Genomic DNA, 12,925 nt, shown 5'->3' with positions numbered 1-12,925 from the left:
GCGCAGTCGGTTGAGCGTCCGACTTCAGCTCAGGTCACGATCTTGCGGTCCGTGAGTTCGAGCCCCGCGTCGGGCTCTGGGCTGATGGCTCAGAGCCTGGAGCCTGTTTCCGATTCTGTGTCTCCCTCTCTCTCTGCCCCTCCCCCGTTCATGCTCTGTCTCTCTCTGTCTCAAAAATAAATAAAACGTTAAAAAAAAATTAAAAAAAAAAAAAAAAAAAAAAAGAAAGAAAAATTCTAAGGCTAATTGTTTCTAATAGATTGAAAGGGTCCAGGGCTTGAAATGGTTGACCACAGCTCTAAAATATGTATTCTTGGGGGGCGCCTGGGGGGGCTCAGTGGGTTGAGTGTCTGACTTTGGCTCAGGTCAAGATTTTGAGCTCCATGCGTACAAGCTCCAAACTGGGCTTGCTGCTGTCAGAACAGAGCCCACTTTAGATCCTCTGTTCCCCTCTCTCTGCCCCTCCCCTGCTTGCCCTCTCCCACTCTCAAAAATAAATAAACTGAAAAAAATAAATAAATAAATAAAATAAAATACATAATCTTGGGGTGGCTGGGTGGCTCACTATGTTAAACACCTGACTCTTGATCTTGGCTCAGGCCATGATGTCATAATTCATGAAATCAAGCCCCACATGCGGCTCTGCAATGACATTGCAGAGTCTGCTTGGGATTCTCTCTCCTCTCTCACAAAATAAATAGACTTAAACACATACATACATAATCTTATATAATGTGTTCAGTATATTTGACTATTTTTCTGATCATAAAGGATAATATAATGTATTAAAATTGATCTTATAGTCTATTTTCTTTAATTCATACCCAGTCTTTACACATTTTAAGAAAACAGAAATCTATTATCTGTAAAATGACCACTAAGATGTTGAAAACTCCACTTTCTCTTAACCATTAGTGTAAATAAATAAGAAAAATAGCAAGAGGCATATCTTTTCCTAAGTCTTCTCTTTTCTATTACCTAGAGATAAAAAGTAGTAATTTAAAGGCATTAAATAAGAAGCCCAGACCAGTAACTAGAAGAATAGAATTAATTTTTTAAAGTTTATTTATTTATTTACGTAATCTCTACACCCAGTGTGGGGCTCGAACCCACAGCCCTGAGATCAAGAGTTACATGCTCTTCCGAATGAGCCAGTCAGGCACTACCTAGAAGAGCAGAATTGAAACTGAAAGATATAAGCCTAGAATTAATATTAAATCAAAGATTTATAATTTTATGATAAATGCTTTTTCTTATAGAATTTTTAAAGATTTTATTACCATTTAAAAAAAATTTTTAATGTTTATTCATTTTTGAGAGAGACAAAGCATTAATGGGGGAGGGGCAGAGAGAGAGGGAAACACAGAATCCAAAACAGGCTCTAGGCTCTCTGAACTGTCAGCACAGAGCCTGACATGGGGCTTGATCTGACGAACCATGAGATCATGACCTGACCTGAAGTCGAATGCCCAACCGACTGAGCCACCCAGGCACCCCATTATTAGCATTTTTTTAAGTAACCTCTATACCCAACATGGGGCTCAAACTTACAACCCTGAGATCAAGAGTACCATGCTCCATCAAATAAGCCAGCTAGGTTGTCCCTCTTATAGAATATTTTTTAAAAATTCATGTACCAAAATGACATCTGCATTCTAAACAGATTAAAAGGAAATTAACCCAGAAGATATGTTAGGTGAGGAGGAAACAAAGAAAGGATCATTTTACTAATGAAGGGCTATTTCACAAATTGCTTTGTTTCCAACAGAATAGCATTAGTTTGAGATCCATGGACACCATCAGTCAGATTTACATTATATATTGTATAAACAATATACAATACCAAAGACTAATTTTTTCATTTACTTATTCAAATTACTACTAAGAGTTATATTACTATCAAGAGTTATATTTATGGCAACTAGTAATAAAAATAAAATCATATAGCCATAATATTTAAAAACATTTAAAAACACTATAATATTTAAAAACAGTATTTAAAAACACTAAAAATTATAAATATTTTACTATTTGTAACCTGTCTTATATCACGACCAGTAAGCGTGGACTTTGTGTTTTATAATTGCCTCAGTAATTCTCTGTGTTTGTAAATGTCTCTAGTCTTAAGTAATTCATTTTCATCTTGTGGACAAGGATATCTTAGGTCAATTAAGTATGACTGACTTTTCCAATATAATTTATAAAATAAAACAAAAACAAAAAGACCAATGTGAAATGTGTTAAGATACAATAATTGAATACAATTATAATTTTTCACAGGCTATTAAGAAATTAACATTTTTAAATATTTTACATTGTTTTACTTAAAGAATGAAGCTATCACTTCTTTAGGGATAAAAATCTTCAATTACTTTGAAACATAAATATGTCGTAAATCTGCAGTACAATAATGGTAAAAAAGAAATAGATTCATACTGAAAAATAAATATCAATTATTTTTTATCTTATACCTCAATTACAAGCAAAATTTTAAATCCTATTAAATGAGATTTTAATTATAGAGTAAATAAAGCATTACTTCATTCTAAAGGAAGCAATTAGACATAATGTATCATGTGTCCCCTGTAAGTCTGATAAAAGAACACACCACTACTTACGAAGTAGTTTTTTAAAAAAATAATTAAATCAGAATCTGATTAAAACTTCAGATCTATCTATCAATTCACAAGAAATACAGAGGCCACAGGAACATTTAAACAATCCTACAGGAATGCAATCAACAAAAAGGAGTCATTTAGAAAAATCAGCTGCTGTCTCCACCCCCACCAAAGAATAAAATTGCAAGGAAAAAACAAAAACCCAAAAACATAATCCATGAAAAAGGCCATCAAAGAAATTTAAGAGATATATTAACCAATCAAAACGTATGTACCTTATTTAGATCCCAATTCAAACTTAAAACATTACCTCGAATGAATGTTCCTTATTATCCTCTAATCTGTAGTCCAAAAGTACACTCAAGGACATAATGCTACAGTCAAACTTGCCACTTTTTGCAGCCCAGTTTGGATGTACTATGATGGCTGGTTCATCCGGCAAAATGTATCTTCTTTCCCGACGCTGGCGTTCCATTTCTTCTTGACGTTTTCTTTCTTCTTCCTACATATTTGAAATTTTAAGTGCTGGTTATATCTCCACATACTATATATATATATATATATATATTAAACGCACATCATGGAAAGAAAAAGGGCAAAATTCCCATGACTCCTTATGGTGATTATGCCAAACACAGGGCTGGAAGAAAGTTCAAATTTACTAAAGACAGCAGTTTTTATGGCTCCTACTTTTCTTTCTTTTCAGTTTCTCAGCATAAGAAATTGTCTTCTAAGGGGGCTGGGGGGGACACCTTTATTAACATTATATAAATCAGGGTATTTGGAAAATAGTGATGGTAGCATAGCTTCTGGATCTTCTTGAATCCCCACATTAAAAAAGAATAATCTATATACCAAAACCAACATCCAAGTACATTCACAACAAAACAAGGTGAAATGGTATCCCCATAAATCCCAGTATACAAGTGGGTAGAAAAAAGTCACAAGAGCCAAAAGACCTATATGTTACTGGCATTTGTATAGAGAGAAAGCAAAAGGAAACAATGGAGTTGTATGATGGATCTAAGAACAGGAAAACTAGGGAGGAGGAGTTAAGATAGAAGAGTAGGGAGACCCTGAGGCTTGTCTTGTACCTTGAACACAGCTAGATAAATAATAAATAATTGTGAACACCCAAGAAATCTGAGGAGAGAGCAACAATGCACAACTATACATGAAAAAAACACCATGTCATGAAAGTTCAGCTGAGGATCTAAATCCTCAGAACCAAGGGAAACCCCAAGATGGAGATGTCCTTGCCAAATACCAAAAGAAGGAACGTAGGAGAGCCAGCCCACAAGACGAGCCAGATGATGGGCACACATCTTTGACACTGGCCTCATCTAACGCATAGGAGCTCATGTGGGACCTTGGTAGGATCTCCCACCTTTGGTTTCAAATCCCTGACCTCTGTTTTTCTACTTAAAAAAAACATAAAAAACAAAAACAAAAACACCACATTAGGATATATACTTATTTTCCCACTGACTTTGTTTTCTAAGTGAAATCTAAAATTAAAGTCAATAAAATGTGTGGCTTTCCCTCATCCTCCATTAATGATTAAAACTGTCCATTTAAAAACTACACAAAGACAATGTAGTCCTAAATAGCAATCCAGCTTTAATTGTAGGGCACTGAATCACCTTGCAAACAAATTACAGTCACTATGATTTAACAATAGATACTGTACTGGGTATTGCTGGGATTTTTTTGGCAAACCTGTAACAAACCAGAGAATAAAATTTAACTCTTAATCATCATGTAGAAAAACACAATAAAGAAACCTAAAATATCTTAAAACAAACAAGAAAACCACAAAAGAGTCAATAGGTATTCACTGGAAAGTGAGCAGGTCAATTACATAAAAGCAGCTGAAACTAGGCAACATTTTACTCCCAACGATAGTTGAGTACAAGGAGCCGGTGTTTAGCCAGTGATCTAAAAGTGCCTAGAACATTCTAGGTCTACGAACTTGCAAGGCTGATTTACCACGGCATCTTTACAGCATAGGGCCTTACACTGAGGAGCTTATTTCTGGAAGTAGAATCATTAGAATAGGGAGCAGGATAGCAACAGAGACATGGGAGGAGAAGGTCCTGATAAACAGTGATAGAAGGGCAACAGAGATTGAAATCTCAGAAAGCAAGCCATCATATATTTTGAGAAAATAAGAAAACAACACAATATAGAGCTCAATGAAATTTAAAAAAGCTATCTCGGAGTACCTGGGTGGCTCAGTTGGTTAAGAATCTAACTTTGGCTCAGGTCATGATATCATGGTTCATAAGTTCGAGCCCTGCATTGCTTCAGATTCTCCATCTCCCCCTCTCTCTGCCCCTCCCCCCCTTATACATGTGTCTTTCGCACTTTCTCAAATATAAACATTAAAAAAAAAAAAGAAGCTGTCTTAAGCAATCTCTTCTAATAAAACGTTAGGCAAACTAAATTCACCTAAAAATGAGCAACAGAAAGTATTGAGGTCAAGTCCTATACAAAGTTACTATTTTAAAAAAAAGAGAACTATATCCCTACAGACAATGAAAGTGGGCCAGAAAAACAGTCATAGATAAAAATCTTAACTTACTATTTTAAAGTGTGCTAAAAGAGATTGAGAAAATCTCACAAACTATGAAAGAACAACATAAAGAATTTTAAAAGTAAAAATAAGGTGAAAGGGGTGCCCAGGTGGCTCAGTCAGTTAAGTGTCCGACTTCAGCTCAGATCGTATCTCCCAGTTCTTGAGTTTGAGCCCTGCGTCAGGCTCTGTGCTGACAGCTCGGAGTCTAGAGCCTGCTTCTGATTCTGCGTCTCCCTCTCTCTCTACCCCTTCCCTGCTCACCGTCTGTCCCTCTCTGTCTCTCAAAATATATAAACATTAAAAAGATTAAAAAAAAAAATTTTAAGTAAAAATAAGGTGATAAAATACAGGAAATAATTTCAAAGAAAAAATCGATTCAGAAATTTAAAATAAACTAGAAGGAATACAAAAGCAAATAAACTCAAGAGCCACTGCCTTAAGCAAACAGAAGAAATTGGGAAAAAATTTTAAAACAAGAAATGAAGAAGAAAAGGATCCAAGCAAGAGATAGACGCTGAAAAGGCAAAAATACTGAATATGAGATAACAGGATTCTTATAAGAAAACAATAGGGAATAGACCAAATACAAAACAACTATTACTTAAGAAAACGTGACTGTTGATGACAATTTTATTCCCAAGAGCCAAGAGATAAAAACAACAAGTGTCCACCAGAGATGAATGGATAAACAAAATACAATATACACATGAAATGGAGTATTATTCAGCCTTAAAAAGAAATGAAGTTCTGATATATACTAGGACATGAACTTTGAAAACATTGCATTAAGAGAACCAGACACAAAAGAGCAAATACTGTATGATTCTACTTACATGAGGGATCTAGCACAGACAAATTTGGAGACAGAAAGCAGAACACAGGTTACTAGAGAGGAAGACGGGTATGGGGACTTAATTGTTTAATGAGAGTTACCATTTGGGATAATAATAAAGTTCTGGATGTATAAAATAGGGATAGTTCCACAACACTGTGCGTGTACTTAATGCCACTGAATTGTACAGTAAAAATAGTATAATGGTGATTTTTATTAACGTACATTTTACTAAAAAAAAATTTTTGTTAAAGAGAAATTTTGCTCAGAAAAAAAAAAAATCTGAAATCACATAGCGAAAGAGCACACCATGGGTCCAGTATCAAAATACCGTTCTAAAAAAATGAGAAAATCGGTGCATCTAGGCAAAATAGCAAGTGATCATATCAGAAAGTAAATTGCCTTATCATCAATTTTTGACAGCAAAACTCTACATGTCATAGAAAAGAGAGTTTATTAAAAACATTCAAAAGAATATAAATGTGAATCAAAGATTTTATAATCACCAAAACTGACTTTAAAAAATTATTTATTTTTTAATTTACATCTAAGTTAGCATATAGTGCAACAATGATTTAAGGAGTAGATCCCTTAATGCCCCTTACCCATTTAGCCCATCCCCCCCCCTTACAAACCCTCCAGCAACCCTGTTTGTTCTCCACATTTAAGAGTCTCTTACGTTTTGTCCCCCTCCCTGTTGTTATATTCTTTTTGCTTCTTTGTTGTTTTATATCTTAAATTTCTCATGAGTGAAGGCATATATTTGTCTAATTTCACTTAGCATAATACCCTCTAGTTCCATCCACGTAGCTGCAAATGGTAGACTTCATTCTTTCTGATTGCCAAGTAATACTCCATTGTGTGTGTGTGTGTGTGCGCGCGTGTGTGCGCGCGCGCGTGCGTTTAACATACCAATTGCTGGGTTGTAGGGTAGTTCTATTTTTAATTTTTTGAGGAACCTCCATACTGTTTTCCAAGGTGTCTGCGCCAGTTTGCATTCCCAAAAACTGACTTTTAAGTATAGTCAAACTGTTACCAACATACAAGAACCTAAATATTGCTACCATGAGCTCTGAAGAATCTCCTAGAGATGACCTTCAGAGACAATGACAAAAGCACTAATGGTGAGCGTTAGATATAGAACTGTAGAACCAAGACTAAAGGAGGATTAAAAGAGTACAATATGTAATGCTACATGCTAGCCCAATGTATTTATAGTACAACATAAAAACAACAGGGAGAAAATAAGGATAGGAAAAGCAAAAATAACTTTATAAACAAATTTCAGCAATAACATTAGTGGTATATCATTAGTACTGTATTAGTGCTGTGTATCTGTACATATATATTCCCACCCACTGGCCAAAAAAAGACAATTTGAGCTTCAATAAGGATAAGAATTGCAAAGAACTGAAGTCCATCAAATACATTTAAATCTATAAATTCACAATGTTTAATAAACAAATTTTTTAATGTTTATTTTTGAGAGAGAGACAGAGTACGAGCAGGGCAGGGGTAGAGAGAGAGGGAAACACAGAATCCAACAGCTGCACTGTCACCACAGAGCCCGACGCAGGGCTCCAACCCTCGAACCTTGAGATCATGACCTGAGCCGAAATCAGACGCTTAACCAACTGAGCCACCTAGGCACCCATGTTTAATTTTTTAAATGTTGTTTATTTTTTAAAAGAGAGAGCTCGAGCGAGCGTGAGTGGGGGAGAGTCAGAGGGAGAGAAAATCCAAATCAGGCCCCAAGCTGCCAGTGCAGAGACCAATGTGGGGCTTGAACTCACAAACTGAGATCAATGACCTGAGCCGAAGTCAGATACTTAACCAACTGAGCCACCCAGGTGCCTCAATAAATTCATAATGATGTTAAAAAACAAACAGGTAACCATCATAAAACAAAGGAAAACAGTGCTTGATACAGCAGCACATATACTAAAATTAGAACGATACAAAAAAGATTGGCTATGGCCCCTGCACAAAGATTGTTCATATGCAAAAAGTGTTCTATATTAAAAAAAAAAAAGTCAAGAATTAATCATGCCTTGGGGCGCTTGGGTGGCTCAGTTGGTTGAGCGTCCATGAGCGTCCAACTTTGGCTAAGGTCGTGGTCTCACAGCTCGTGAGTTTGAGCCCCACGTCGGGCTCTGTGCTGACAGCTCCGAGCCTGGAGCCTGCTTCAGATTCTGTGTCTCCCTCTCTCTCTGCCCCTAATCCACTCGCATTCTGTCTCTGTCTCTCTCAAAAAATAAACATTAAAAAAATTTTTTTAAAAGAATTGATCCTGCCTTCTTCTATATGAATTTAACAAGAGAGAAATATACCACCAGGTAACCAAATAGGAGATGAGGGAAATATGTAAAAACAAAATGGTACGAATTCTAATATCACTATTTTCCAACCCCAATGGCTGCTAACATCAAAAAGTGAAAACCGGCTCTTCTTTGCCTTCTCTTTCTAGTCTTTCTGTCCTGAACAATTCAGTTCTAAAGCAACTCCTCCAACAAAGCAGGTGTCTACACAGAGGATGGAGGCTGGCAGACAAGCCCACCAGTCAACAGGTACTGACACAAATGGAGCAAGAACATCCAGAGACACAACACAGGGTAGGGAATCGGATCAAAGTAAAGAGAGTATCCAGATAGCAGAGGGAATGCAACAAACAACTGAGCAAGTAAGCAAATATATTAAGTACAGTGGAAGCTACATTTCTCATTATTGGAAAAGGGAGTTAGGTATGCAGAAAGGAGGAAACTGAAGTGAACTGTGGTGTTGGGAGTACAACTGGAGATACTAGCATAAACTCATGACTTTCAATACATATACTGTAACAAATATAGATACAAATACATATATGTAGGTATATATAAGTATAAGTTAATATATATCTGTACCATAGCTCTATTGACTAACAGGGGTCATGAGAAGCACAATGATACGAGTGAGTATGTCTTGGCTTCTAAATTATCATCACCTTCACTAAAAAGTATGAGGGCTTTTTATAGTTCTATCTTAAAAAAGTATACACACACATATTTCCTTGGGAAATGGCTAATTCCAAAGCCAGGGCAGGGAGTGTACACAGTGAGATGGCAACACGGTTTTGGGCTCCAAAATAAGTTAAGTCCTCAAAATATAACGAGGACATGTGAAAGGACACAGAAGCCAACTCAAAAGGGCTCCTACTACCCATGTGATATATTTTCATTATCAAGATAAATATTATCATTGAATGAAATAAGGAATCACAACTCTCTTAAGAACAAGGTAGTTCAACATAACAAAAAACCATTATCACATCCAAGAAATTTAACACTGCTTCAAAATTATCTAATATCACACCCATATCCATAATCAAATGTCTCCAATTATCCACAAACTATTCTTCACGGCATTTTTTTTTCCTACTCGGGGTCCAGTCAAGTTTCATTCAATACATCCAGTTATCATGTGTTGCTAACCTCTTTTAATGTAAATTGTTTATTTTTATTTAAAGTTTATTTATTTGAGAGACAAAGTGTGAGTGTGGGGGGGAGGGGCAGAGAGATAGGGAGAGTGAGAATCCCAAGGAGCCTCCACAGTGCCAAACCAGAGCCCAACATGGGGCTTGAACTTTCAAAACCACGATATCATGACCTGAGCTGAAACCAAGAGTTGGATGCTTAGCAAACTGAGGTGCCCCCAATGTAAATCATTTCTTTTTGTCTCTCATGACATAGACATTTCAGAAGTTCAGATAAGCTGCTTTGTGTAACTTTTTACATTCTAAATCTGACTATTCTTCACAATTAGATTAAGGTAAAAATATTTTTGGCAGGAATACTTCATAAATAATTATGTATAATCCAGAATGCATCACATTAGGAAATACATACTGTTGGTCTGTGCAATTACTGGCATTCTGACATGCTTTTTCTATTGCTCTCTTTCAAATTCAGAAAACAATGGCAGGCTTGTGCATCTAGGAGTTATTGTAAGGGCATAAGATGCAATGCACTCAAACACACAGCTGTAGAAGCAGCAAAATTCTGGGATAAGCACTTCACTCGAACTCAATCTCTGAACTTAATGGCTCTGTCAATCAAATTCTCTCTAAAACACAGGGATAATTTTTTAAAGTTTATTTTTATTTTTGAAAGAGATACAGAGAGCAAGTGGGGGGAGGGGCAGAGAGAGAGGGGGACAGAATCCCAAGCAGGCTCCAAGCTATCAGTGCAGAGCCCAATGTGGGGATCGAACTCACAAGCAGTGAGATCACGACCTGAGCTAAAATCAAGTGTTGGATGTTTGACTGAGCCACCCAGGTACCCCTGAATAATTTTTTAAGTAAACTCTATGGCCAACGTGGGGCTCAAACCCATGACCCCAAGGATCAAGAGTCGCATGCTCTGACTGAGCCAGCCAGGCACCCCAAACATATGAATAATTTAGCATTCATTTTTAAAAGGGAAGATTAAAAATACATGATTTGGAAATAACTCAAATTTCTCTAGAGTAGAAAACAAACTGTGATACATTGATACTATGGGATATTATGGGATATTATTAAGCAATACAAAATAACAAATTAGTAATACATACAACAAAATGGGCAAATCTCTAATGCATTTTGCTAAGTTGAAGAGGTCAGACTGTAAATGTTATATATAATTCCATTTACATGAAATACTGGAATAGACAAAACTACAGGAAACAGATCAGTGGCTCCCAGAGGCTGGTGTGAGAAGCAGAAGGAGCACATGGAGAGAAGAAAATGCTTACGTAAGGGTAGAGATTTTTAGAGGGTGACAGACCTGTTTTACGTCTTAGTTGTCGTCATGGTTATATAACTGTATTGCATTTGTCAAACTGTTCACCAAAAGCGTTGAATTTTACAGTTATGTAGTTGTATTTTTTTTTTTTTTAATAAATGTTTATTTAGTTTGAGAGAGAGTGTGCACGCAGGCAAGCTTAGGGAAGGGGCAGAGAGAGAAGGAGAGAGAGAGAATCCCAAGCAGGCTCCGTGCTGTCAGTGCAGAGCCTGACTTGGGGCTCTATCTCAGGAACCATGAGATCATCACCTGAGCCACAATCAAGAGTCAGACACTTAAGTGACTGAGCCACCCAGGTGGCTTAATAAAAGTACACACGCACATATTTTAAGAATTCCCTATAAACAAGTATTATATTTAATAGTGTATATATACCTCTTTATCATCTTCAGATTTCCTATCATCCTCCTCTTCCTCTTCTTTTTCTGATTTCTCTAATTCCTTTTGTTCTTCTTTTTGCTCTTCTACTTTAAGCTGTTTTGTCAATCGGGCTATTAACTGAGATTTTAATCCTTTGGAACTAAGGGCTCGACTTTCTAATTCTTTTCGAAGGTCATTTACCTAAATATGCAGAACATAAAAAACACAGAAAAAGCAAATGGGATATTGAAATAAGGAACAAACTGCAAATATCTTTAGTTTGATTTTTTAAAATTGAGGTGAAAAGTACACTTATTCAGCTCAGAACATGTTTGTGAAAATGCAAACTGACAGAATATTTTTGGAAAATAATCTGAAACATGTTTTAAGATGCTTAAAAAATTAATTCTCTTTGACACAGTTATTCTAATTTTGGGGAATTAACCCTAAAGAAATATTCTAAAAACAGGAAAAACAAAACACTTTACATATTCCTTGTAACAGTCCCTTTCTCAAAAAACTAAAGAATCTAAATATCCAATGAAAGAATAATACCACATCAACTAAATAGAAGAGTATAGAACATTTAAAAATAATTATATGGGAAACACTAATATTAACTGAAAAGGATGAAACTGCAACTTTTTAATACAATGTGATCAGAACCAACCAAGCAAAGTGTGTACCTCTAAAAAATAATAATAAAAAAAAAAAATCAACATTTTAACAGTGGTTCTCTTTGAATCATAGGCTTTGGTAACTTTTTTCTTCAATTTTTCATGTATGTACCAATTTTTAAAATAAACATGCGTTATATTTACAATCAAAAGAAATACAAGTTTTAAAATAAGAAACTTAACAGTAAAGTCATCAGTTTGAAAAAAAGTCCTGGGATGCAGGCTTAAACTAATTGACTGTATTTTCTTTCTTTTTTTAATGTTTATTTTTAATGTTTGACAGAGAGAGAGACAGACAGACAGACACAGAAACAGCACAAGTGGGGGAGGAGCACAGAATCTGAAACAGCCTCCAGGGTCCAGACTCAGAGCTGTCAGCACAGAGACCATCTGCAAGATCACGACCTGAGCTGAAGTCGGATGTTTAACTGACTGAGCCACCCAGGCGCCCTCCGTTTTTAAATTAATGTTTGAGACAGAGAGACAGAATGCGAATGGGGGAGAGGCAGAGAGAGAGGGAAGCACAGAATCTGAAGCAGGCTCCAAACTGTCAGCACGGAGCCTGACGCGGGGCTCAAACCCATGAGCAATGAGACAATGACCTGAGCCAAAGTTGGACACTTAACGGAATGAGCCACCCAGGTGCCCTAATTACCTGTATTTTCTGAATCCACAGTTCTCTATACAAAACCTGATGCTGATCAAGACAACTTGAAGTAATACAAGAATAACAAACATTCTTAATTCTTATGATACATATTTACTTATTAAAAAAGCAATGTGAATTAAAAAAGTATAGTTTCATACAAAGGAAGAAAACCTGCTTTTTGCTGAGAACAAAAATTAACCAAAAGGTCAGCTTTTATGTGTTAAAAATAACAAGATGCAAAAGCAATTTACAATCAGCTTCTGACTTATGTAGAAGTCACATATACAGAATCTATGAAAATATACTCACATTAAAGGCCCAGAGACGAATAAGTGCGGAAAGATAACAGGTCCAAAAACATTGGGGAACAAAGAAAACCTAGTACAGGTTAACC

At 36.1% G+C, this 12,925-nt stretch overlaps 1 protein-coding gene and 1 non-coding gene across 4 annotated transcripts in view; one reads left to right on the top strand and one right to left on the bottom strand.

Annotated features, from left to right (window-relative positions):
- The window catches only part of CCAR1 (cell division cycle and apoptosis regulator 1), a 64,907-nt gene that overhangs the window by 15,382 nt on the left and 36,600 nt on the right, over positions 1-12,925 (bottom strand). For 2 of the 3 annotated variants that reach the window (XM_047072862.1, XM_047072863.1), the window contains 2 exons: positions 11,221-11,406; positions 2,929-3,120 (listed from right to left, as the gene is read on the bottom strand). In XM_047072862.1, coding sequence (XP_046928818.1) covers positions 2,929-3,120; positions 11,221-11,406 — 378 coding nt within the window. The remainder of the gene's footprint in view (positions 1-2,928; positions 3,121-11,220; positions 11,407-12,925) is intronic. The other variant, XM_047072864.1, reaches the window with a different exon arrangement.
- On the top strand, positions 7,946-8,051 carry LOC124507353 (U6 spliceosomal RNA). The gene has a single exon (XR_006961006.1). It is a non-coding gene; the product is annotated as a U6 spliceosomal RNA (small nuclear RNA).

This window comes from Lynx rufus, unplaced genomic scaffold (assembly GCF_022079265.1).
Source record: "Lynx rufus isolate CCGP_SWC_20201006 ecotype Redwood Valley unplaced genomic scaffold, mLynRuf1.p SCAF_11, whole genome shotgun sequence".
NCBI lineage: Eukaryota > Metazoa > Chordata > Mammalia > Carnivora > Felidae > Lynx > Lynx rufus.
Note: the sequence above shows the minus strand (reverse complement) of the source record. Positions and strands in the feature narration are given on the sequence as shown.